Here is a 25,186-nt window from a genome sequence, read left to right on the forward strand (position 1 = left end):
GTAATTAGTGTACGGCACAGGAAAAGACAGCATCTCTGACTCGACATATCAATAATTAATGATGGGAATCTAAATAAAATGTTGCAGAGCAGTTTAGCTGCCAGGCACGTTGCCTGGGTGTTTGAGTTCAGAGCTTGAGTCTTGAGTTCTTTCAGAGTCTTGAGATGGAGCAAAGCTGGTTCTGAAGCTGTTAATAGAGCTTTCATTATGAGAAATAAAAAAAGTGCAACACCTTAAAAATAATGCAAATGAATCTGATGAGTTCTGATTGGAATTATATTGAAACTCTGCACATTGATCTTGAACACAGTTTGAGACATTGGCGAATTTGGAGATTTTTCCTAAAGAATGGACAAAGTATCCAGTTTTTCCTTGATTTAATACAGTTGACATTTTAAAAAGTATTTTATTAGTGTTGCTGTTAATAAAATGGATAGGTGATCTAAGTGAACTATCATTTTGAAAATAACATGCATAATATAACAGACGGTAACACTTTATTTTGATGGTCCATTTGGGTATTAGTAGACTGTCTGCTTAATATCTGTTGATACCGCTGCTGCTAAACAAACATTTAACTGACTATAAGTAACTTTACAATTACATGTCAATTTACACTAATCCTAACCCCAACCTAACAGCCTACTTATAATCTAATGAGAATTAGTTAACATGTAGATACAATGTAACTTAACTTCAACAAACGGACCATCAAAATAAAGTGTGACCTAACAGACATCAACAGAAATTAACATACCAGTTCAGTAACCAGATGTGCATCAATGGATTTGCTGTGCATCGATGGATTTGCTCTTCATTGTTTGAACCCTCAGTAGTGATTATTAAACCACACTGAACTGAGCTAAACTGAACATAAACTTTGAAAAATAAACTACACTCTTTCAATTTACCATGATCTTTAATGGGAAGCGGCTTTGCCACAATCTACATTGTAAAAGCGCTATACAAATAAAGGTGAATTGAATTGAATTGAATGTTAAAATAAATTAAATGACTATCTGCAGTTTATCAATAAGATGTCAATTTAAAGCAATAGTAAGTAATTAACTTGGGGAAAAAATATATTTTTAGCAAATAATATTAAACATGTATAAATATTTAACATTAATTTACACGTTTTTATTTAACTGTTGCTATTTTTGTTTACTTGTAACACTTTTGTTGATGTGATCATTCAGTTGAAGTTTTTATTTTAAAATTTTTGATATATTCAAACTGACTTAATGTAAAAAATGTAAAAAATACACACTGTAAGACATTATAAGACAAAAAGTCAAGACAATAAATGTGTTTATGTTGTTTGGACTTATTTTAACAAGTTAATCAGGTTTCAACGTTTTTTTAAGTTATACAATGTTTATCTTAATATTGTGTTTAGTTTAGTTAATTTAAGTTGATATGAAAAGTTAATATGATTCAACACAAAAAAAAATAAGGCAGCAAGATTTTTTACAGTGTTGCATTCAGAGTACATGTTTACTATTAATACTATTACTATTATCAGTTCTTCAAAGTTAGTATGAACTTTCAATTCTTTGTTTATCTATTTAATGTAGGGTGAATTCGGGTCAACTGGGACGTTTTGTCATTGAAACCTGAATTCATACTAAAGTATCATTCAAACTTAACAACAGTATAATTTTCTGACTCCTATCATCACATTGTATTTCATTAATTTATTCATTCATTCATTTTCTTTTCGGCTTAGTCCCATTATTAATCTGGGATCGCCTCAGCGGAATGAACTGCCAACTTGTCCAGCATATGTTTTACACAGTGGAACCCTTTCAGCTGCAACCCATCACTGGGAAACACCCATACACTTTCATTCACACACATACACTACGGACAATTTACCCAATTCACCTGTAGTGCATGTCTTTGGACTTGTGGGGGAAACCGGAGCACCCAGAGGAAACCCACGCGAAAACAGGGAGTACGTGCAAACTCCAAGAGAAATGGCAACTAATCCAGTCAGGGCTCGAACCAGCGACCTTCTTTATGTGAGGCAACAGCGCTACCCACTGCTCCACCGCACCGCCCAAATTGTATTTCCTTTAGCTATTCATTTGTCAATGTGTTTTGATATCTCAAACTGTTCACTTGGTCCAGCTGATTTTATTTATGACTAATTGAGAGGCAGAATATTTTGATAATGCAGCAACTGAGATATCCAGACAGTCATTTTTTAGCATTTATATTTCAGAACGATAAATGAAATGCAAATATAGTCTAATTAAACAAATGCTGTTAACTAAAGTTCAGTTTATACTCCACACTAAATGTTGTTGATGTGTGTGTAGGTGACTGCGTGCTTCCTGCAGTGTCTCCGGTTGGCCTGCATAAGCTGGTTCAGTCTCTCTGCGGACTGCAGGGAGAGAAAAGTCAGCTGAGAGGAGAACTGCGCTCGCTTCATTCCCAGCTCGAGCAGAGAGAACAAGATCGACACACTAAAGTACAGGCCTTCCAGCAGCAGGTGCCAAGCGCTACCCTACACTTTCTCTCTACTCATTCAATTACTGAGTACAATCATTCATCCACTCATTAAACTCAATGCATGTATGATCACTAATCCACTGACTTGTTCAGTTTCCTCATTTTGTTCCTTATCAATAATACTCAAAGCATTCTGGGTTCCTGAAACAAGTATTATAGAGAATGCAGTCATCATTTGCTCTTCTTTTTTATTTATTTGTTGTTTTTATTATTATTTTTTAAAGGCAAAATAAGACATTTTCATTTTTGGGTGAACTATTACTTTAACCCTTTATAGGGGTTATACTCATCTGTAAAATCCCTGGACTGTTATTGGGGATTCTTAATTACTTTTTTATGAATTAAAAAAATATAGATTTATTTATTTATTTGAAATTATATAAATATTGTAATCAATGTCAATGAAATTACCATGTGTAACCCTGGACCACCGTGAATATTTGTGTGAAAAGCCATACATTGTGTAAGTACACAGCCATATCACCCTGCGGGCACTCACTGAAGCTAAGCAGGGCTGAGCCTGGCCAGTATCTGGATGGGAGACCACCTGGGAAAACTAGGCTGCTGTTGGAAGTGGTGTTAGAGAGCCCAGTAGGGGTGCTCAACCTGTGGTCTTTGTGAGTCTTAATGCCCCATAGTGAAGGGGAAACTATACTCTCAGTGGGTGCCATCTTTCAGTCATGACTCTTTGTGGTCATTAAAAATCCCATGGCACTTCATGTAAAGAGTAGGGGTGTAGCCCCAGTATCCTGGCCAAATTCTCTCCATCTGCCCTTACCATCATGGCCTCCCAATCAACCCCATCCACTAAAATGGCCCTATCACTATCTCTCCACTCCACCAATAGCTGGTGTGTGGTGAGCGCAACAGTGCTGTTGTCCTGTGGCTGCCATCACATCATCCAAGTGGATGCTGCACACTGGTGGTGGTGTGGAGAGACCCCCCCTCATGATTGTGAAGCGCTTTGGGTATATGGCCATACACAATAAATTTGCTATGTAACGAAGGCCAGCTAGTAAGTGCTGTGCAGGTAAAACCTCACTCCTCTGACCTCTAAAGGTGCTCTAGCGACAGACGCTAGAGGCCATGGTCTTTAGCCTCCTTGGTAGAGCAACTGACTCTCATGCGGAAGGTTGCCGGTTCGAAAAATTATATTTGAATTCTATTTAAAGAGCCCCTATTATACATGAAATAGGGTCATATTTTGATTGTAAGGGTTTCCAACAACAGTCTAATATGCATGCAAGTTCAAAAAACACTTTCATGGACTTATAATCTGCATTTATTTTTATCTAATTATCCCAGCAACTTCCATATGATTCGTTCAGCGATTCATTTGTTCCCAAACCCCTCCTTAGCGCGAAGCTAATCTGCGCTAATTGGACCGATGAGAGCCTGCTGCGATTGGTCAACACTGACAGCCTTCAGCGCGAGACAGAGTGAAATGCCCAGCTGCTAATCAACAATATAAACGTAGTCACAGTGCATACACGCTTCAAGGCGTGGATTTTGGCTGCCAGTGGGTGAATGTAAATACAGACGATGGACTTGAAAATACAGACGACTAAATATTTTATCGAGCAAAAACTCCAAGAACTGGGGAGGAGATCAACACAAGTCTCCTAGCCCATCACACTCTACCTGCTCTTTTTTCTCACACACACACACACACACACACACACACACACACACACGCACACACACACACACACACACACACACACACACACACACACACACACACACACACACACACACACACACAATTAAATACATAATTTGCAAGCTAGAGTAAAATGAGGCAACAATTTTAATCACACGTACTTACACTTGTGAAATGGAGGAAGAAACGGATCCATGTTCTGACATAGTCCCTTAAATCAGTAGTCTTTTCATTTTTGCAAAAATAAACCTCAACCACTGACTCTTCACAGTTTCATCTTTGGGTAAAGACTTTAAATAATATCCATCTGAGCACAGCGTGACTTCATTCAACCGGCATCTGCTAAGTTACAGTGTGTGTCTAACCTTTTTTTCTATGTTAGTGGGCGGGGCCGCAGGTTTCAAATCTCCCTGTTTCGTAGCCGCGTCACCGCGAAACACCTAATGACTCGTTATCAAAACTCGTTTAAACCACTATGAGTCGACTCTTTTATATATGAATCAACAGTTTTAAACACTGTACACTTACAGATTTAAGCCTTAGCTGGATATTTCACTTCACTTAGAGCTGTGTTACACACTACATGAAAGGTCATTTTCAAAAACCCATAATAGGGGCTCTTTAAGGCTATAAACATTAGAATAGTCTTCCATGAGTTCTATGATCCTGTATTAAAACTTAATTTGGACAAATGTAAAGTTTTTAAATGAAAGTCTTTAACTATAAATGATATATATATATATATATATATATATATATATATATATATATATATATATATATATATATATATATATATATATATATATATATATTATTATTATTATTATTTTTATTTTTTTTTTTTTTAACAATCTTTAAACTAAAGTCTTTAAATATTCTAGATTTGATTTTCTATTGCATAACTTCTATTTCTCCATAATTTTGATTATTATTGTTATTATTATTTATTTTGTATATGTTGTTATTATTTTTAAGGTCACAAGTAGTTGAACATTTCACTGCATATCATACCGTGTATGACTGTGTATGTGACAAATACAATTTGAATTTGAATTTAACAGAGATGTTCTTAATATGCTAAAAATGATCTGAAAATTGTCCTTTATTAAAAAAAACATATATAACGTAAAGCTTGTTTATGAGTTTTTGACAGATTTTGTGGTCCAGGCTCACATATATATGGTTCCTCACCCGATTAATGCTCAAACCCTTTTATCTTTATGCATAATTTGTTGGTTTGCACATTTCATTTTCTCCAGATGAAATGTTCACTCAATTTCATTCCTTCCCTTGAGTCATTTTTCTTTCCAGACTTGCTAAGCTGACAGAATTGATTTTCTCCCTGTAGATTGATGAGCTGAAGAGCTGCATTGAGGAAAGGGAAGAGGAGCTGTCCAGACTCAGAGCTGCGTCGGTAAGCTTTTAAAATGCTTAAACCAGGCCAGACTGAATCGTGATTCAGCGTATATGGGTTATTCAATCACACGCTTTTTTCCAGGTCAATTGTAACTTTTTTGGTGATGTTTATTTTTTTCCACCAGGGAGTAACAGACTCCGAGAAACGAGTGCTTTGCTTGTCAGCAGAGAATGAGAGTTTAAAACACAGCCTCACAGTAACGCAGGGTCTTCTGCAGCAGCTCTCAGTCATTCCATCCCAGTCCAGCTCAGTGCTCATCAAGGTGAGACTAGCTCTAATGCAAGCATATATTGTAAATGTGATGACGTGTTTATTACACCTCATCATTGTGTCCCATATACACTGGCTCTTAACCCTTGTGTACTGTTTAAATTGACTACACTTTTGTTTTGTTTGTGCCCCATAGACTTGCATGATAAGGACATTGTTTGATTGCAAAGTCATGACATCATATACTGTAATCATGCATTTTTTATTGCTGGTGGTTATTCCTCTTAAGGTAAAATATGTAATTTTACTGTTTATTATCAGTGGTGGTAAGAGTACAAAAAAAATCATACTCAAGTAACCATTACTTGCCTAAAAATGTAGTGGGAGAAGGAAGAGTAAAAGTATCTGTTGTAAATATATACTTAAAGTATGAGTAAAAAATAGCCCCTCTAAAACTACTCAAGAGTAGTGAGTAGTATTACACTGTAAAATGCTGATGCATTTACATGTAATTTGTGGATGTGTGTAAACGTAACATTCTGTAGTGCATAAGACAATTATATTAGGTTAGATTTAGATTGTGATGTCAGGTGACCAAAATTCAATGTCTAGCCAGTATCGTTGTACAACGTTGAACAGTATCATTGGACGATGCTGTTTTGATGTCCAATAACGACAGCAAATGATGTTGATATTTGGTTGATTTTAGGTTGTGTTAGAAAGTGCCAAAAATCCAACGTCGAGTCAACATCTTAAACCAATGTTATATTGACGTCAAATACTGACATTTATTTGTCAGGTATGGCAACCAAAAACCAACATCTGATAGACGTCATAGTGGTAACGTGCACACAATTTCAAGCTGTAACAGTAGACGTTGATATTTGGTTGATTTTAGATTGGATGTTGGACATTGATGTCCGCCTGACATTGGGTACTGACATCAACCCATTTTTTTATTTCCAAACAAAATGCAATGTCCCCACGACGTTGTGGTACAATGTCAATCTGATGTCATGTTGACGTCTTGTGCCTACTGGGTGTTTAAGGCCATTTTGGTCATCACACAGTAAACATCCGTCATCTTTTCATCAGTGACATGCATCTTAACAATCTCTGGGTCAATGCATGTAAAGATTTCGGACATCTTCTTGGACATTTTAATGCTTCCAAACAGTTTGCTGCAATTATAAATCACTCATGTCTTGATGTAGTTCAGTATGATGCGATTTACCATCTATGTGCGATTTGATTGCAATTAACTGTGGAATCACAGGACTGATGTTTCTAATCCCATAAACAAAAAATAAATAAAGTAGTGGCTGCAGGTTGAAGGAAAGTAGTGGAGTAAAAATACCAATACTGCACTAAAAATGTACTCAAGGTAAAGTAAAAGTAGATATTTATAAAACTACTAAGTAAATTACAATTCCTGAGAAAAACTACTCAATTACAGTGGTTTGAGTATTTGTAAATTGTTACTTTACACCACTGTTGATCATCAGTTGGTAGCATTAGCCATTTAGATAGGCTTGTGCAAAAAAAATGTGAGGCTTTTATATGGAGTTCTATGGAGTAAAACAGCAGATTATTCACCTTATTCTCTGTGTATGAGCGGGCGCAGCCATTTGAAATTTTTTGGCTCGAAACTACCGGTCTCATTCACGTCCATTCATTTTTAGAGGTTAAAAACAGCTCATAATGCTGCTTTATGTTGCAAACTGATATTTTCTTATTATATTATTCTCTACTTTTTATGTATAGTCATGCAAACACTTGTCACTTGTCATTTTTCCCATAGAATCGAAAGTCCTAAAACAATCGCAAAAACGAGCGCACTTTCACATTGTAGAATAAGGTCAATAGAGTGTGTGTGCATAAATACAGCTGCTTATTTTGATTTTCTCAGACATATCAAGATATATGTGCAAAGGTCTCTCTCTCTCTCTCTTTCACACTATTCACCACATAGAAGGCAGAAACTGAGCTTTGTTTTTGCACTACATCTGATAATTAACAGGTAAAATTACAAATTTTACCTCTTCCCAACAGGGAAATCCTGAAACAGTCAAGAATGCATGATTATATTTTATCATGGCTTTGCAATCAATCATTGTAATGGAAGTCAATGGGGCAAAAAAACAACCATGAACATAACGAAAGGGCAGTACATTTGCCCAGAGTGTATTGCTGATTTTTTGTATTTTCCCAAAATATGTCAAAACAAAACTTGTCACTAAAAATCATTCCATTTGGGCGATGCACAGAGGGTAGCGCTGTTGCCTCACAGAAAGAAAGTTGCTGGTTCGAGCCCTGACTGGGTCAGTTGGCATTTCAGTTTGCATGTTCTCCCTGTGTTCGCGTTGGTTTCCTCCAGGTGCTCCGGTTTCCCAAACAGTCCAAAGACTTGTGATATAGGTGAATTGTGTTAGCTATTGTCCGTAGTGTATGAATGTGTATGGGTGTTTTCCAGTGATGGGTTGCAGCTGGAAGGGCATTCGTTGCGTAAAACATATGCTGGATAAGTTGGCGGTTTATTTCGCTGTGGCGATCCCTAATTAATAAAAGGACTAAGCCGAAAAGAAAATGAATGAATGAATGAATCCTTCTATTTGCTGAAACCTAGTGAAAGTTGTGGCCAAATTAGGACTTAAAATCACCCCATAAAAACATCCCCAACAGCACACATGGTTTAATGGATTACCACAACTGGCTCTAAGATTGTGTGTCGAACTTGTAAATGGACATGCCTTAAACATGTTGTTTTCATGTTGCCTCATTTACTGTACAGCAAATCGAATTCTTCAACTCTCAAAATGTGTGTGAACGTGTTGCGTCGTGAGCCCAGCTATTAGTACACCAAATTATGACTTTGCTACTGCACCTTGTAGGAAAATGAGAACCTGCGCAGTCGTGTTCTGCAGCTGGAGAGTTCATTGCAGCAGCGGGCAGAGCAGATGTCCCGTCTGGAGCACCAGAGAGAGCAGAGCGAGTGGACGAGGGCAGAAGATATCAGGAGACGAGAGGAAAGAGTGAGAGAGCTGCAGCTTCAGTTGGACAAAGAACGCAACAAGGAGCCTGTGGTTAAAGTAAGAAAAATGCAACTCAAAACTAAGTTTTAGCAACAATATTTTACATTCTCTGTAAAGATTCAAGATTCTTTATTGTCACTGTATTATGAGTAATTGAGTACAGTGAAATTAGAGCAATCCTAACAGTGCAAAGGATAAAATATTGCACAGTAATTGGCTAGTGAGTTTACATCTACAAAAGATTAATATAACACAAAATTTGAAATATGAATGGAGTATTGATACAATAAAACACAGAAAAACACAGAGAAAGTGTTAAATACACTATTGCACATAGGATGGATAAGTGTTAGATGGATGGGATGTGAGCTCCCTGAAGACATGGACGCTTTATAAAGGCAGCAAACAATTTGGAAACATTTCAAGTGTCCAAGAAGATGTCCAAAATCTTTAACCGCAATAGACTGTTTAGATTGCATTTCAGTGATGAGAAGATGAAGAATGTTTGATGATATGATGAAACCGCCAAATAGTTTTATTGCCACAATTACTGACACCCCTATTTATTCAAATGAGAAGTCTTTTATTAGAGGTAGAGTTTCCTTTAATTGCAATTACTAAATGCACTACAGAATTTTACAGAATGCAATACAGATTTTTCAGTAATCATTCTACCTCTGCTATAATATAATATATTAAATATATTTAAATTTATTTGCATTTAATTTATCTTTCTGAAATATAAATGCTTAAAAATTACAGAGTCCAGAAAGCTCAGTTGCGGCATTATGAAAATATTCTGCCTCTCAGTTAGTCATTTTGTGTAATAAAATCAGCTGGACCAAGTAAACAGTTCGAGATATCAAAACACATCGACAAATAAAAAGCTAAAGGAAATCAAATTTGGGTGGTGCGGTGGCGCAGTGGGTAGCGCTGTTGCCTCACAGAAAGAAGGTCGCTGGTTTGAGCCCTGACTGGGTCAGTTGCCATTTCTGTGTGGAGTTTGCATGTTCTCCCTGTGTTCGCGTTGGTTTCCACCCGGTGCTCCGGTTTTCCCCACAAGTCCAAAGACATGTTGTATAGGTGAATTGGATAAGCTAAATTGTCCGTAGTGTATGTGTGTGAATGAGTATGAATGTTTCCCAGTGATTGGTTGCAGCTGGAAGGGCATCCGCTGCGTAAAAATATGCTGGATAAGTAAGCGGTTTGTTCCACTGTGGCGATCCCAGATTAATAAAGGGACTAAGCCAACAAGAAAATGAATGAAAGAATAATATATTATAGGCGTCACGGTGGCGCAGTGGGTAGCACAATTGCCTCACAGCAAAAAGGTCGCTGGTTCAGTTGGCATTTCTGTGTGGAGTTTGCATGTTCTCCCCGTGTTCATGTGGGTTTCCTCTGGGTGCTCTGGTTTCCCCCACATTCCAAAAACATGCGGTATCCTGTAGGTGAATTGAATAAGCTAAATTGGCAGTAGCGCATCTGTGTGAATGCAAGTGTGTATGGGTGTTTCCCAGTGATGGGTTGCAGCTAGAAGGGCATCTGTTGTGTAAAACATATGCTGGATAAGTTGGTGAATCATTTCACTGTGGTGACCCTAGATAAATAAAGGGACTAAGTGAAAAGAAAATGAATGCGTAAAATGTTCAGCGAAATGTTAACATGAATTACCCACAAAAGAATGTAAACATAAGTAGTGTGGTGTACTCCTAAATAAAAACAGCAGAATTGTGACAAGTGTAAAAAAAATCTAAAAATATAAAAGTGCAGTAATGTTAACTCTGTAACTGAGTATTTGGCAAAGCATAAACATGAAATTAATTACTTCTGTAATTTGTATATCTTTTTTCTACCTTCTAGTATGTTACCCAAACTGTAGAAGTCGAGTCACCTTCAACTCTTCGCCAACTCTCTGAAGCCAAACAACAGAATGAACGACTTTCTGAGAAGCTGAGCAGTCAGAGAGATCGATGCCGGCAGCTGGAGGAGAACATCAGACGTTCGGATGAAGTCAGCTGCAATTTGCAACACAAGGTTTCTAATCATTATTCATTTCTCTTTATGAACGCACATACGGTATAAATGACAAAACTCATGAATTAAACAGTGCATGTCAGAACGGCAGAAAACCTCAGCTTTTCTAAAAAGTATCAGCTCTGCAGATTGCTGCGTATGAAAAGGAGATGGGGACGCTGCGGGAGGAGCTGCTGAAGGAGATCGGACATCTTGAGGAAAAGAAAGAGGCAGCTGTGAAAGCAGCAGCTAACTGTTCTGAGGAGCATCTGCAGAGCCTGCAGGACCAGTTCACAAGTGAGTTCACTGTATCTATACACTACAAATACTGTTGAATTTTACAATTTTTAAATTCATGAGATTGAATCCATTTGAATCCAGCCAAAGGTTCGATCCCCGGTCTCAGCAGAAACTGAAAATCAGGCAATGAATCAACTGCACTCTTAGCAAGGCACCTAGCCCCTTATTGCTCCCCGAATAGCTGTCCAATGCTCCAGGTGTATGATCACTGTGTGTGTTTGTGTGTGCTCTCACTCCTCATACAAAAAATGAGTGTGCACTTAGATGGTGTTAAAAGCAGAGGACCAGTTATGGTATGGGTAAAACCATAGGCCTACTTTCACTTTTATCTTAGCTTAGCATAGATTATTGAATTGGATTAATAATAATAATATTAATAATAATAATATTAATAATCATAATAATAATTCCATTCATCTATATAGCGCATTTCTGGACACTCAAAGCGCTTTACACATTGGGGAAATCTTGTCATCCACCACCAGTGTGCAGCATTCACCTGGATGACACGACGGCAGCCATATTGTGCCAGACCGCACACCACACACCAGCTGATTGGTGAAGAGGAGACACAGCGATGAAGCTAATTATGATGCACAGATTGACCGAGGCCTGTGGGCAATTTTGGCCAGGATGCCGGGGTTAAACCCCAACTCTTTGTCGAAGGACATCCTGGGATTATTAACGACCACAGAAAGTCAGGACCTCGGTTTTTAACGTCTTATCCAAAAGACTGCGCTCACTGAGCAGTATAGAGTCCCCTAACTATACTGGGGCGTTAAGCACCCCCTGCTGGTCTTACTAACACCACTTCCGGCAGCAACCTAGTCTTCCCATGTGGTCTCCCATCCAGGTACTGACTGGGCGCAGTCCTGCTTAGCTTCAGTGAGCAACCATGTGAGAGTTGCAGAGAGCTAGCTGCCAGTATTAGATAATTAGACAATAAGCATCTCGCAAAAATATTAAAAGACAGTTTTGCTAACTTTCCTATTTAAAGTAATGGATATTACGCATCAATGTTAATAGCTGGGAACTATTTCAAGCACTGTATACTATCATAGCGCCTGCTGCAGTAATGGTACAGCAGCAAAATGGCATGATTATTACGCTGGAATGAAGGTATAGTTCCTAGCAGTGGTGTAGTCCTAAAAAAAAAGGTGGTGTACTATTACCCACCCAACCCCCCCCCCACCCCCCCCCCCCCCCCCCCCCCATGCTGTTTTATAATATTACCTGAACGTTTCAGCGAGACATCATTCAGTTGACTTCGAAAAACTCACAAAATTTTCTGACAGCTGTTGTGGTGGTCAGGGGGCAGAAAATGGCATAAAATATAAACAAAAATGCACCAATTGCAGCAAATTAAGATGAGAGTTAAAAAACACATTTGGTATACAGTTAAGGGATACGAACACACGTAAATTAGGGAAGTCTATTCAGCAAAACAAGTGAGTATACCGAGGGTATACGCAATTACTGATCCTCAGAAGTCGTAATACCCAAACAGCTGGTGGAAAAAAGTAGGCATACTGAGTATGCGTGCGTATAGCCCCGACTACACCACTGGTTCCTAGCCTTATCAGCCTAGAAAATAGCAACTTTTCATTTTCTGTCAGTCTTAGTACACAATGTAAGTACAGAAGAGTCAAGCTTTAAATAAGACAATTATGATGTGAAATGCTATTGGTCTAATCTGATTCAATGGTCTATGCTAAGCTAAGCTAAAAGTGCTCCCGGCAGACCTAGAGATAGACTGAATGGATTCAAAAATAAAACTCAACTGTTTAACGCTAGATGACTTGTAAAAAGGGCATATTTCCAAAAAAGTGGAGTGTTCCTTTAAATGAACAATGTATTGAGTCAGTGCATGTTTATGTGTGTAATTTTCAGCCCTCCAGAAACGCTTGACTGCTCTTCCTCCTACATTGCGGTCCATGAAGACTGACTATGCCAGTCTTCGCAGTCAGGTCCGCAACTTTTCAGATTTCTATGGATCAGCTATCAAAGAAGCCAAGAAACAGGTGAGTAAACATCTAATACTGTGCAAAGCCATACAACTTGTAAGATGTACAAGTTCAGGGGTCATTATAACCATGTTATTGAGGTGTTTTCTGATATTACAATGTTATTCTCTAGATTGTGGCAGCTATAAATGAGATGTCAGAGGCCAACAAAGACCTTCTGGAAAAATACAGGAAGGAGGTTGCTCTCCGCAGGAAGTACCATGAGCAACTGGTTGAACTTAAAGGTGGGCATTGTTTACCATTTTTGTGCATATATTGTATCTCAAGCACAATGCAAATCAAGAGTATTTTTTTTCACCAGGTAATATCCGTGTGCTGTGCCGTGTAAAGCCAGTACTGAAGGAAGATCAGCATGAAGAAGGCCAAGCAGTAGTTGTGACAACAGACCCCAATAATGAATCTGCACTCATAGTTTTAAGCAAAGGAAAAGCCAAAAACTTTGAGCTAGATAAAGTATTTCACCCTCAGGCCACTCAAGAAGAGGTAAGCAGAGACATATTCACATAAAAAAACATATTAAATCATTATATATAGGTTTTATTTTTATATTATATTATATTATATATTATTATTATATATATTTATATATTATATTAGCCTATATCAGGGGTCAGAAACTTTTTTTCAGCAAAGAGCCATTTCAAATTTTTAAAGAGCCATTAGGGATATATATATATATATATAAAGCATCACATGTTGAGCAAGTCCATGTATTAATAAAGGACAATTTGTAAAATTTCTTTCTTTTCACCACTCATGAACATTGTTTGAATTTTATGGTGCAAGGTTACCATCGAAATGTAAATGGCATGCCCTTTATTGGTGTCACGATTCAAGATAGTCCACAGCACCGCACACGAGCATTGGTTAAAATGTCCTTTTGTTCTTATTCATTTTGCTGTGAAAAATATACAATAAAAAGGTAAATTTAATTGTATTTTCAAAAGGAAACTTATTTTTAGTGACAGTTTTAATTTTTTATTGAAGGGAGACAGCTGGAGGGCCACATATTTTTGGTCAAAGAGCCACATGTAGGTTCCCTACCCCTGGTCTATATAGTAGGTATTGAAGAATACACTAATGGGGTTGTTAAATTATTTAGAAACATTAAGTGCAGCATTAAGGCAGTTAATTCAAAAGCATATCCAGTAGTGAAGTGAACTGATTCATTTAGATATGTCTCTATTATGAGGCAGTTATAATGCCATAGATCATGCATTCATGCATTTCACCAGTGTGAAAAATAAGAGCTGTTTGAAGAGAATTGTGAAAAATAACAGGGATAAAATAGATGACCAAGGCTCAGTTATACAATAGGCAAGTTTTGGGTAAAGCTGATTCTGATTCTAATCCTATGCAACATCAGTTTTACCTTCTCCCCTCTGGTATTCAATGCAGAGCTCCTATTAGTAAAACAAATCAGTTCAAACTTTTATTTATCCCCTTAGCTGTTGTTGTTTTTTTTATTTAGGGCATATTTATATTATACGATGTGTTTTGTGCATTATGTATGATATTCTTGTTTGCTGCAACCAAATTGCCTTCGGGAAATTAATCAAGACTATAAATAGTCTTAGAATAAATAATAAATAACATTCCTATAGTGTTTCTGGCTAATTAATTAGGAAATCGTTTGCATTTGCACAACAAAACAACAATTTACACACAAAATATGCATATAATATGTAGTTTACATAGAAATGTTTTCAAATTATTGCATTTTCTGCCTCTCAAACCACGTTGGCATGTACTTGAATGAACAAAATTCATAAAATGTTCTCCATTTTAGGTTTAAATCAAATTCTATGAATGTACCATTAATTTTTCAGGTGTTCCAGGAAATTGAGCCACTTATCACTTCCTGTATAGACGGATATCATGTTTGCATCTTTGCTTACGGTCAGACAGGATCCGGCAAGACATATACTATGGAGGTAACATATAAGCATCTGTAACTATATACCCACCATAACTTCATGGTCTTCACCCAGATGATCTGTTTCCATCAATTATTCAATATAACTGTCAGGTCTCATTAACCATCCGTGTCCTGTCAGGGTACTGTTGAAAACCCCGGCATCAACCAACGGGCCCTGAAACACCTGTTCAATGAGATTGAGGAAAGAAAGGACATGTGGACATACACCGTCAGTGTCAGTTCAGTGGAAATTTACAACGAGGTCCTGAGGTATTCCACTTTTTGTATATATTTTTGCCATTTTAATTAAAGAATGTTATAAGACTATACAAGTTGTTACTAAAGCTAAACAATCATTAAAATACAATCATTTGTGTAATGTAAAAAAGCATGTATGTTGGTGCAAACAGAATACATTTACTACAATGCAAAGCATATTCACAAATTTTGAATAGTTGTGTCTCCTACTGTATGTGGTATACTATATCCCATTCACCAAATAGCAAATTACTATAGTTTGATGAGCAGGTATGACAACAGGAAAGCAAAGCCAAATTTAGAAATCCTATCCAGGATGTGTCCCATGAAAATGTCAAGTATGGACACCCTATTGTTTTACCAAATTATGATCTTTGCAACTGCATAATGCCTATTTGTAGTGTAAGGCGAGAGATGCTTCAGATTATAGAAAGCATTTGATTGAGCAGAAAATACCATGATAAGCTGAAGTGCAGAGTGATGTCATCAAAATATTAAACCATATTGTGAAAAATGAGAATGTGTTTCACAAAAGGTAGCTCCACACTAATCTCGCTTTTATGTTTCTTGAGGGCCAACATAAAGCAGAGTTAAGGTCCAACCAGCTCTAATATTCTAACTGCTTTTAATTTTCTAGTGAGCCTGAAGACCTCAATTGGCTGGTTCGGGTATTTTTGATGACACCCTTGCTTTAAAAGATTTTTTTCCCTAATTTCTGTTTAAGGGAGAGAAGATTCAACACATTTCTAAACATAATAGTTTATCATCATTTCTAATAACTGATTTATTTTATCTTTGCCATGATGACAGTAAATAATATTTGACTAGATCAGGCATGGGCAAACTCGATCCTCGAGGGCCGGTGTCCCTGCAGAGTTTTGCTCCAACACTAATCAAACACACCTGAACACCCTAATTAGTGTCTTCAAGATCACTAGAAAGCTACAAGCAGGTGTATTGGATTAGGGTTGGTGCAAAACTATGCAGGGACACCGGCCCTCCAGGATCGAGTTTGCCCATCCCTGGACTAGATATTTTAAGACACTTCTATACAACTTAAAGCGACATTCAAGGACTTAACTAGGTAAATTAGGTTAACTAGGCAGGTTAGGGTAATTAGGCAAGTTATTGTATAACGATGGTTTGTTCTGTAGACTATCGAAAAAATATAGCTTACAGGGGCTAATAATTTTGACCTTAAAAAAATAAAAACTGTTTTTATTCTAGCCGAAATAAAATAAACAAGACTTTCTCCAGAAGAAAAAAAATATTATCAGACATACTGTGAAAATGTCCTTGCTCTTTTAAACATCACTTGAGAAATATTTAAAAAAGAAGAAAAAAATCCAAGGGGGGGCTAATAATTTTGACTTCAACTGTATATTGTTATACGAGTAATATATTTGTGGTTGCTTACATCAGAGATCTACTTAGTAAGGACGGAGAGAAGCTTGATATCAAGATCAACCCTGATGGGACTGGTCAGCTCCATGTTCCAGGACTCAGGGTCTTAGAGGTCAAAAACTTCCAGCATATCAAAAAAGTGAGTCCCAAGGTGACATCTGTCAAGAAACCGCTGACTCTTGAAAATCCATTCTCTCTAATCATATGTTTGTTCTTTCTTTCAGATTTTGGCCATAGCTCGAAAAAACAGGATCACATTTGGAACGCAGATGAACCAGCATAGCTCTCGATCTCATGCCTTGCTCACTGTGACTGTGCTGGGCACAGACCTCGCCAGTGGTGCCAAAACCACCGGTCAGTTCCAATGATTCTTGATCTTCAGGTTGCCTAAAGCCCAACTCAGACCACATGATTTGTAATAATCCTATACGAGTGTAGCTTGTCAGGGTGTACGAACATGATTCCCATGTCAGATTGTAATGTCCTACTGAACAATAATTATTACATAGGAAACACAGACATGGAAGAAAACTCATCTGGAGTTTGACATCATCCATCCATGACATGTGAACAGTGTCGATGAACATGTCAAACCAATGATCAAAGATCACAGATTTCAGCCAAGGATTACAGGAATCCTTTAGGATCTTTAGGAATTTGTCTCAGGTGGCTTAGCAGGTTGCTCAGTCGCCTCACAGCAACAAGGTCACTGGTTTGAATCTCAGACTGGGCCAAGTGGCATTTCTGTTCTCGTATTTGCATGGGTTCCTTCCGGTGCTCCAGTTTCCCTCAAAGCCTAAATACATGCGGTATAGGTGAACTAGATAAACTAAATTAGCCGTAGTGCATGAGTGTATGACTGAAGAGAGTGTGAGTGATTCCCAGCCCTGGGGCTTCACAAGTTAATGTACGCTGGAAGTGCATCCATCGGGTGGAACATATGCCAAATAATTGGTGGTTCATTCCACTGTGGTGAGCCTTGATAAATCAAGGAAAGAGAGTGAGGAACTTGTCTGCGATTTCAGCCAAGATTTGGTCATCTAGGGCGTCAGCAGGGCTTTAGTTTTTCAAATTCAAGAGTTCATTTATGACAATTCTTGACTTCTTTTCTGCAGGCAAGCTGAATCTGGTGGATCTGGCTGGTTCTGAGAGGGTATGGAAGTCTGGAGCAGAGGGTGAGAGACTGAAGGAAGCCCAGAATATCAATCGCTCACTGCTGGCTCTAGGAGATGTGATCCAGGCCTTGAAGGCCCACCAGACTCACATACCATTCAGGAACTCACGACTCACCTACCTGCTACAGGACTCGCTGGGAAAAGGCAACAAAACCGCCATGGTTGTTCAGGTAACAAAGATTTAGAAAGACTCAGCTAACCCTGTTGTGCTAAGCCCCGTTCAAAATGACAAACATGAAATGCTGCCCAGGGTTTGAGTCAAGGTACATTTGATCAGAATATTCATTCATTTTCTTTTAGACTTAGTCCCTTTATTAATCTGGGGTCGTCACAGCGGAACAAACCGCCAACCCATCCAGCACGTTTTACGCAGCGGACGCCCCCTTCCAACACATCACTGGAAAAACACTCATACACTCTCATTCACACTCATACACTATGGACAATTTTAGCTTTCCCAATTCACCTATACCGCATGTCTTTGGACTGTAGGGGAAACCGGAGCACCCGGATGAAACCCACGCGAACATGGGGAGAACATTCAAACTCCACACAGAAACTGGATCAGAATATACTCACAGTAAAGGTCATTGCACACTGAATCAGAAATCTTTGCATGTTAAAAAAAAATACACTTTATTTCTGCCACGCACCTTTCCCATGCAGCAGTTTGGCCATTGTGTGTGTGTGTTTGTGCATACCGATAACTGCCAGTCTCTGTTCTGGATGAATTTGTTCATAGAAATTTGTGTCATGTGACTGCAGTATCCCAAGCAAAGTATCAAAATGTCACAGATTTTCTCTAATAAACAATTCCTAAAATTTAATTGGCGTCACTGTGGCTCAGTGGTTAACACTGTCGTCTCACAGCAAGAATGTCCCTGGTTCGAGTCTCGGCTGGTCCAGTTGGCATTTCTGTGTGGAGTTCGCATGTTCACCCAGTGTTCATGTGGGTTTCCTCCGCATGCTCCGGTTTCCCCCAATTCAAAGATTTGAATAAAATAAATTGGCCTGTTTCCAATGGGTTGCGGCTGGAATGGCATCCGCTGCTTAAACATATGCCTGAATAGTTGGTGGTTGGTTCCGCTGTGGCCCCTGATAAGTAAGGGACTACTTAAGGGACCGAAAGATAATCCTGCACAGCTCTGATAAGGTCTTAACTCTTCTTCCTATCTGTGCAAGGGATTGGATAAACACAATGTTTCCTTTTTCTTTTTTAAAGAGCCCATATTATACATGAAATAGGGTCATATTTAGGTTGTAAGGGTCTCCAACAACAGTCTAATATGCATGCAAGGTCACAAAACACTTTGATGGTCTTATAACCTGCATTTATTTTTACCTAATTATCCCAACGACTCCCATATGAATCGTTCAGCGATTCATTTGTTCCCAACCCCCTCCTCAGCGCGAAGCTAATCTGCGCTGATTGGACCGATGACAGCCTGCTGCGATTGGTCGACAGTGACAGGCTTCAGCGCGAGACAGAGTGAAATGCCCAGCTGGTAATCAACTATATAAAAGTAGTCACAGTGCACACGCGCTTCATAGTGTAAGGCTTTTTTCACACACACACACAACCCTCCTCAGAAGAACTGGGGAGATCGACGCGAGTCTCTCTCTCTCCCTCTCCCTCTCTCACACACACACACAACGCTCCTCAGAAGAACTAGGGAAAGCGACGCGAGTCTTTCTCTCTCTCTCTCTCTCTCTCTCTCTCTCTTACACACACACACACACACAACGCTCCTCAGAAAAACTAGGGAAAGCGACGCGAGTCTCTCTCTCTCTCTCTCTCTCTCTCTCACACACACACACACACACACAACGCTCCTCAGAAAAACTAGGGAAAGCAACGCGAGTCTCTCTCTCTCTCTCTCTCTCTCTCTCCTCTCTCTCTCTCTCTCTCTCTCTCTCTCTCTCTCTCTCACACACACACACACAACGCTCCTCAGGAGAACTAGGGAAAACGACGCGAGTCTCTCTCTCTCTCTCTCACACACACACACACACACACACACACACACACACACACACACACACACACAACGCTCCTCAGAAGAACTAGGGAAAGTGACACAAGTCTCCTGTCTCCTAGCTTACGATCGATCGCCATAGCAACGACAAACGGCAGTGGAACGCGAGCTCACAAAAGCCTTTAACGTTAAATCCGTAAACAAAGCGGCACGCGTCGCGTTTTTAACGTGGCTTACATGTGATAAGAGAATATAAAGAGTAACCGCGTGTACTGTACCAGGTTAACAACTCATCTTTGGGTAGAGACTGTCAATATTATCCATCTGAGCACAGCGTGACTTCATTCGACCGGCGGCGTCTGTGTGTGTGTGTCTAGTGTTTTTTCTGTGTTAGTGGGCGGGGCCGCAGGTTTCAAATCTCCCTGGTTTGCGCGCGTAACTACTGGCGAGGCTTGTGTTTCGTGGCTGCGTCATCGCGAAACACCTGATGACTCGTTATCAAGGCGACTCGTTTGAAGCACTATGAGTCGACTCTTTTATAGATGAATCAATAGTTTTAAACACTGTACACTTACAGATTTAAGCCTTAGCTGGATATTTCACTTCACTTAGAGCTGTGTTACACACTACATGGAAGGGCATTTTCAAAAACCCATAATATGGGCTCTTTAAAGAAGAGAAAGGAGAACAATATCACAGCTTGAACCGATTCTGAATTTTGTGATTTTATTTATTTTTCAGACTCAGTGTGCAATGTTTTTGTGTATGACAGATTTTTCAAATATGAATGCAAAAATAAGTATATGAAAATGTTTGATGTGCAAAGACCTTAATACTTCACTGCCCATTTATTTTGATATGATGCCTACAGAGTGCATATATCCCATCTTGTAATAGCTAAATTCAGGACGTTAGCACCCCTTTAACCCTCTGCTTAAGTTATGTAGTTTGACAAAAAAGAGGGTTAGTGTCAGTCCATTCAGAATGCTTAATAAAGGATTACTGCACTTCCAAAATATAAATGTCCTCATTTCCTCTGTCAATTACTGACCTCCTTGTCATCATCAAATATGTTGATTTCTTTCTTTGCAGACAATAGCTGTTTCCATTGACCTATTTATTTGTGTATTTTGGAATATCGCATTAAAATGCTTAATGCAAACACCAAGATGCACATAAAATTTGAAAATGCCCATAAGTAGAAAAACGTTTTTACAATAACAAAAATTGTGCATAAACCATCATGAAAACACATTTACCAAATAGTGCATGAGATTTTAGATATTTTATTATAGGTGGGCATAGTTTGATTTTTTTTAATCTAGATTAGTTTCGAAATTAATCTAGATTAAATTGGCTCATTTGAATTCTGCCGAAGGCATTTAGAATATGTGTGCTACCCAAATATTAAATCTTTGAGAACGGGTTTCTCGAGCCAGGTGGCGCATTAGACCAGGGGCTCATCTCCTAGTTCCCAAATGCATCACAAATGGCTTGAGAAACTGTTCTACTATGATAATTGGTGATGAAAATAAATAATGTTCAATAAGATGTACTTGTGTTTACTAACTGTTTATTCAGTTAAACATGAATTTCGAACTGTAGGCCTACATCAGCTCCAAACAGCGATTTCATACTTGCTTTTGATGTACATACAGAAAATGCTGCTTCTCAATGCCAAGTTCACAGAGCCCTGACGGTGTGTCAAACATTGACTATGTTTACATGGGCAACAATACTTTAATACGATTTTATTATGATTAAAACAATACTCTGGTTAAGAGTCTACCATGTAAACAGCGATTTTTGATTACCTTAAAAAAAAGTCTTAACTGAACTAAACAGAAATGGAATTAAGACATGTGGAGTATGCCTATATTAGTGGCATTACTGAAGTAAACACTGCAATCAAACTATTATCGTCATGTAGGACTTTTCGCCATATTTTCCGACAAGATCCACACAGGCGGCTGTCAGTACAGGACCGCACACACAAAACACGTGCACACAAACACAGCGAAATGCGGAAGTTTTCTTCTTTACGTTTGCAGAGCGTTATTACATTCTATAACACTCTCACCAGTCCTTGCTCCTTATTTGCGTCTAATACCCCAGTTTGAATAAAATGAATGAAACGGCATGAATGAAATAATCATGAGTTAAAGTGAAACTGCCGAACTGCAGCTAAAGTCAGGCATCCTGCTGATTTGATTCAGAAGGGCACTTTTTTGCCAGACGGCTCACCGGTCAGGTATACATCCGTGCTAAAATATCAAGGTGAAAGTCATCATAGCTTGCGTAGAATAAACCCAGCTCCCAACCCAACTTTGTGAATAGATTAACGGCGATTTTCTTTTTATCGTGGGACAAGAGTCTCGTGTTAACGCCGATAATGGCCCAGCACTAATTTTTATATATAATAACAAACATGTGTGCAATGCGATGCCATTAATGAACAAACCAGCAGTCTGACCACATACAACAGGATCTGAATTCTTGATTTGGATATTGTGAAATCCCTTAGTCTGTCATCAAAGTAGTATCATATTATCACCTCCCAGAATTTTCTTGAACAGCTGTGCACTCATTGCATTTCATTTTTGTCTACTGAACTAATAACATAAGAAAAAAGACCCACAAAGACTACTACTGCAGTAAATCCCATTTTCCTTTTTGATATTTGGCACCAGCTTATTACGAAGTAATAGTTCTGTTCTCTTTAACTCATTGGTGCTTATTTAGAGATGTTTAATGTGATATTTCAGTTTTGTGCATAAGTTGAATTCGCATCTTTAGATGGAAGCTAGTATTTGATTAGAACTTAATGATTGCAAATGATTAGATATTTAGCAAGAGGATTGTGCACTCATGTATTCACCAAAGCTTTGTTTCTCTGTGTACTAATAAAACAAATGTGATCTTGAGTTTGGTGGAACCAGCCATTTTAACTGGATTTTTCCATGTTATGTAAAATATCTGTTTTGAATATCTTTTCAAAGTAAACCTCTTAACCTCCATATAAATGTTAATCTTTCTATAAAGCCAATGAAAAACAACGCTCATGCCATTTATCTTCTTTAGGTTTCGTCTCTTGAAAGCAATGTTGGAGAGACCCTGTGCTCACTCAAATTTGCCCAGCGAGTATGCAAGGTGGAGCTTGGTCCTGCTGCACGGAAAATCGAGACAGGAGGTCACAATGAAAACAAAAGTTAATGCAAACCATCAACCCTCACAAGGATCCACAGGACCAGTCGATGGACAAGCCTTGCACTTTTCAGCCTGTGGTCAAAGCTTCCAATCCAACTCAAGGGCTACATTTCTGGAAATGTCTATGACTCCACATGAGTTCCAGTTTCTTCCTGCTACATAGCAATGGCATTTCTCCACCAGCAGAAATGCATGTCAAAGTCTCACCTACATCAGTATCAAGACAAGCTGTCCGTCAGTTAAAAATATGACTGACTGAAAAATCTTCACAAGGAAGGAGTGGTGAGGATATTTCAGATAATCTTACATAAAACAATGTTTTGGAGTCACAACACAAGAGACCACAGTATCCAAATTGTGTAAAACGCTTGAAATTTATACCGATATTCACTCAAAGAAAAGTTATTTGGTATAATATATAGTCTAGGAGGTAATGGCCAAGTGTTACTGTGTATGACTGGTGTGGACATCCATAATTATGTTGTGTTACGTGTAGAACCAGCCAATATATCTTTGTTCACTGCACAAGGTGGTGGTATTTAAAATACAGGCTAATAACCAGAAGGTCACACTTTCATGGTGATTCACGAATGGTAAAGGAAGTCAGGATTTGGAAAAGCAAGCATCTGCTATAGATGAGAATGAATGTAACTACAGCTCATGATACTATGTGCAATAGCACCTCTTAGTGGTGGACTTCTTATGTTTTGGGTTTGGAAGTAACCACATTGGGGAAAATGTTACTATTAACAATAATATACATTCATCATTAATTCTAAATTACCAACCATACAACTATCAAGATATTTAAAATGTAAAAAGTATTAACTTTGAGATGTTTAGGATACATTTAAGTTTAATGTAAATTGTCATTGTTGTTTAGTCATGTTAGTTATAGCCATGTTACAGTGGGAGGATGAGGAATGCACTTTAACGCTGAAGACTTGTGCTGCCCATACAACTTGTCTTTTAACCAAAATCAGAGTAGGTCTATTAGTTTGTTTCTGAAAGTTAGAAACTATTAAAAGGGATAGTTTACCCAAAAATGAAAATTCTGTATCACTTATGAAATCACTGTTCACTTATGAAAAAAGCTGAAAACCTGTAACCATTGGCTTCCATACTAGGATAAACAAATAATATAGAAGTCAAAGGTTTCAGGTTGTCAGCTTTCTTCAAAATACCTTTGTTTGTGTTTAGCAGAAGAAAGAAACTCGAAAAGGTTTGGAATGTACACTACCAGTCAAACGTTTGGAATCAGAAAGATCATGTTTGATTACCAATGCTGCATTTTTATATGATCAGTAAAAACTGCTCAATTGTGAAATAATACAATTTTAAGTAAAAAAAATTTGATATTGAATGTTATTTCAAATTTTATTTATTCCTGTGATTTAAAGCTGAATTTGATCATCACTACTCCAGTCTTCAGTGTCACATGATCATTCAGAAATCATAATAATATGCCGATTTGCTGCAGATATTTCTTGCTATGATAATTGTTCTATTATGATCAGTTATTTCTGGTACTGAAACTTTTCAGAAATTTTACAATGCTGAAAAACTTTTATCTTGCTTCTTAGTATCATAGAAATTGTAATACATTTTACTTTTAAGATTCGTTGACAAAAGTTACAAATAATAGAACTTATTTGCATTTTGTTTTTACATTATAAATACATTTACTTTCCCTCTTAAGCAATTTATTGTGATAATTAATGCATTCTTAATGGTACATTTGAAAGTTATAGTATCAGCAGTTATTGTATCACCAACTACAATAATTATAATAAGGGAGGCGTCTTCTTAAACAGATCATAATAATTTAAAAAATGATGTGACACTGAAGTGTAACCATGCTTAAAATTCAGATTTAACCCACAAAAATCAATTACATGTTAGCTACATTCAATAACAGCTATATATCATACTGCAATAACATTTCATATTCTTGATTTTATAAATGCAGCCTTTGTGAGCAGAATAAGCTTAATATAGAACATTTTAAAAGTCTTAATGATTCCACGCTCATCACTAGTGGTGTACATCATCACAAAAAGGTTAATGTT

The 25,186-nt window shown here is 37.9% G+C and overlaps 1 protein-coding gene across 1 annotated transcript in view; it reads left to right on the plus strand.

Annotated features, from left to right (window-relative positions):
* si:ch211-257p13.3 (kinesin-like protein KIFC3) overlaps positions 1 to 25,185 on the plus strand; it is a 42,435-nt gene extending 17,250 nt beyond the window's left edge. The window contains exons 6-20 of the mRNA XM_056475424.1: positions 2,325 to 2,497; positions 5,532 to 5,597; positions 5,725 to 5,862; positions 8,702 to 8,899; positions 10,703 to 10,876; positions 11,005 to 11,152; positions 13,046 to 13,176; positions 13,292 to 13,403; positions 13,481 to 13,662; positions 15,009 to 15,113; positions 15,237 to 15,367; positions 16,778 to 16,898; positions 16,984 to 17,113; positions 17,875 to 18,104; positions 22,992 to 25,185. Of these exons, the coding sequence (XP_056331399.1) occupies positions 2,325 to 2,497; positions 5,532 to 5,597; positions 5,725 to 5,862; positions 8,702 to 8,899; positions 10,703 to 10,876; positions 11,005 to 11,152; positions 13,046 to 13,176; positions 13,292 to 13,403; positions 13,481 to 13,662; positions 15,009 to 15,113; positions 15,237 to 15,367; positions 16,778 to 16,898; positions 16,984 to 17,113; positions 17,875 to 18,104; positions 22,992 to 23,123 (2,171 nt within the window). The 3' untranslated portion in view covers positions 23,124 to 25,185. The remainder of the gene's footprint in view (positions 1 to 2,324; positions 2,498 to 5,531; positions 5,598 to 5,724; positions 5,863 to 8,701; positions 8,900 to 10,702; positions 10,877 to 11,004; positions 11,153 to 13,045; positions 13,177 to 13,291; positions 13,404 to 13,480; positions 13,663 to 15,008; positions 15,114 to 15,236; positions 15,368 to 16,777; positions 16,899 to 16,983; positions 17,114 to 17,874; positions 18,105 to 22,991) is intronic.
* Position 25,186: the final 1 nt, after the last annotated feature.

Source organism: Danio aesculapii, chromosome 16 (genome assembly GCF_903798145.1).
Source record: "Danio aesculapii chromosome 16, fDanAes4.1, whole genome shotgun sequence".
Lineage (NCBI taxonomy): Eukaryota > Metazoa > Chordata > Actinopteri > Cypriniformes > Danionidae > Danio > Danio aesculapii.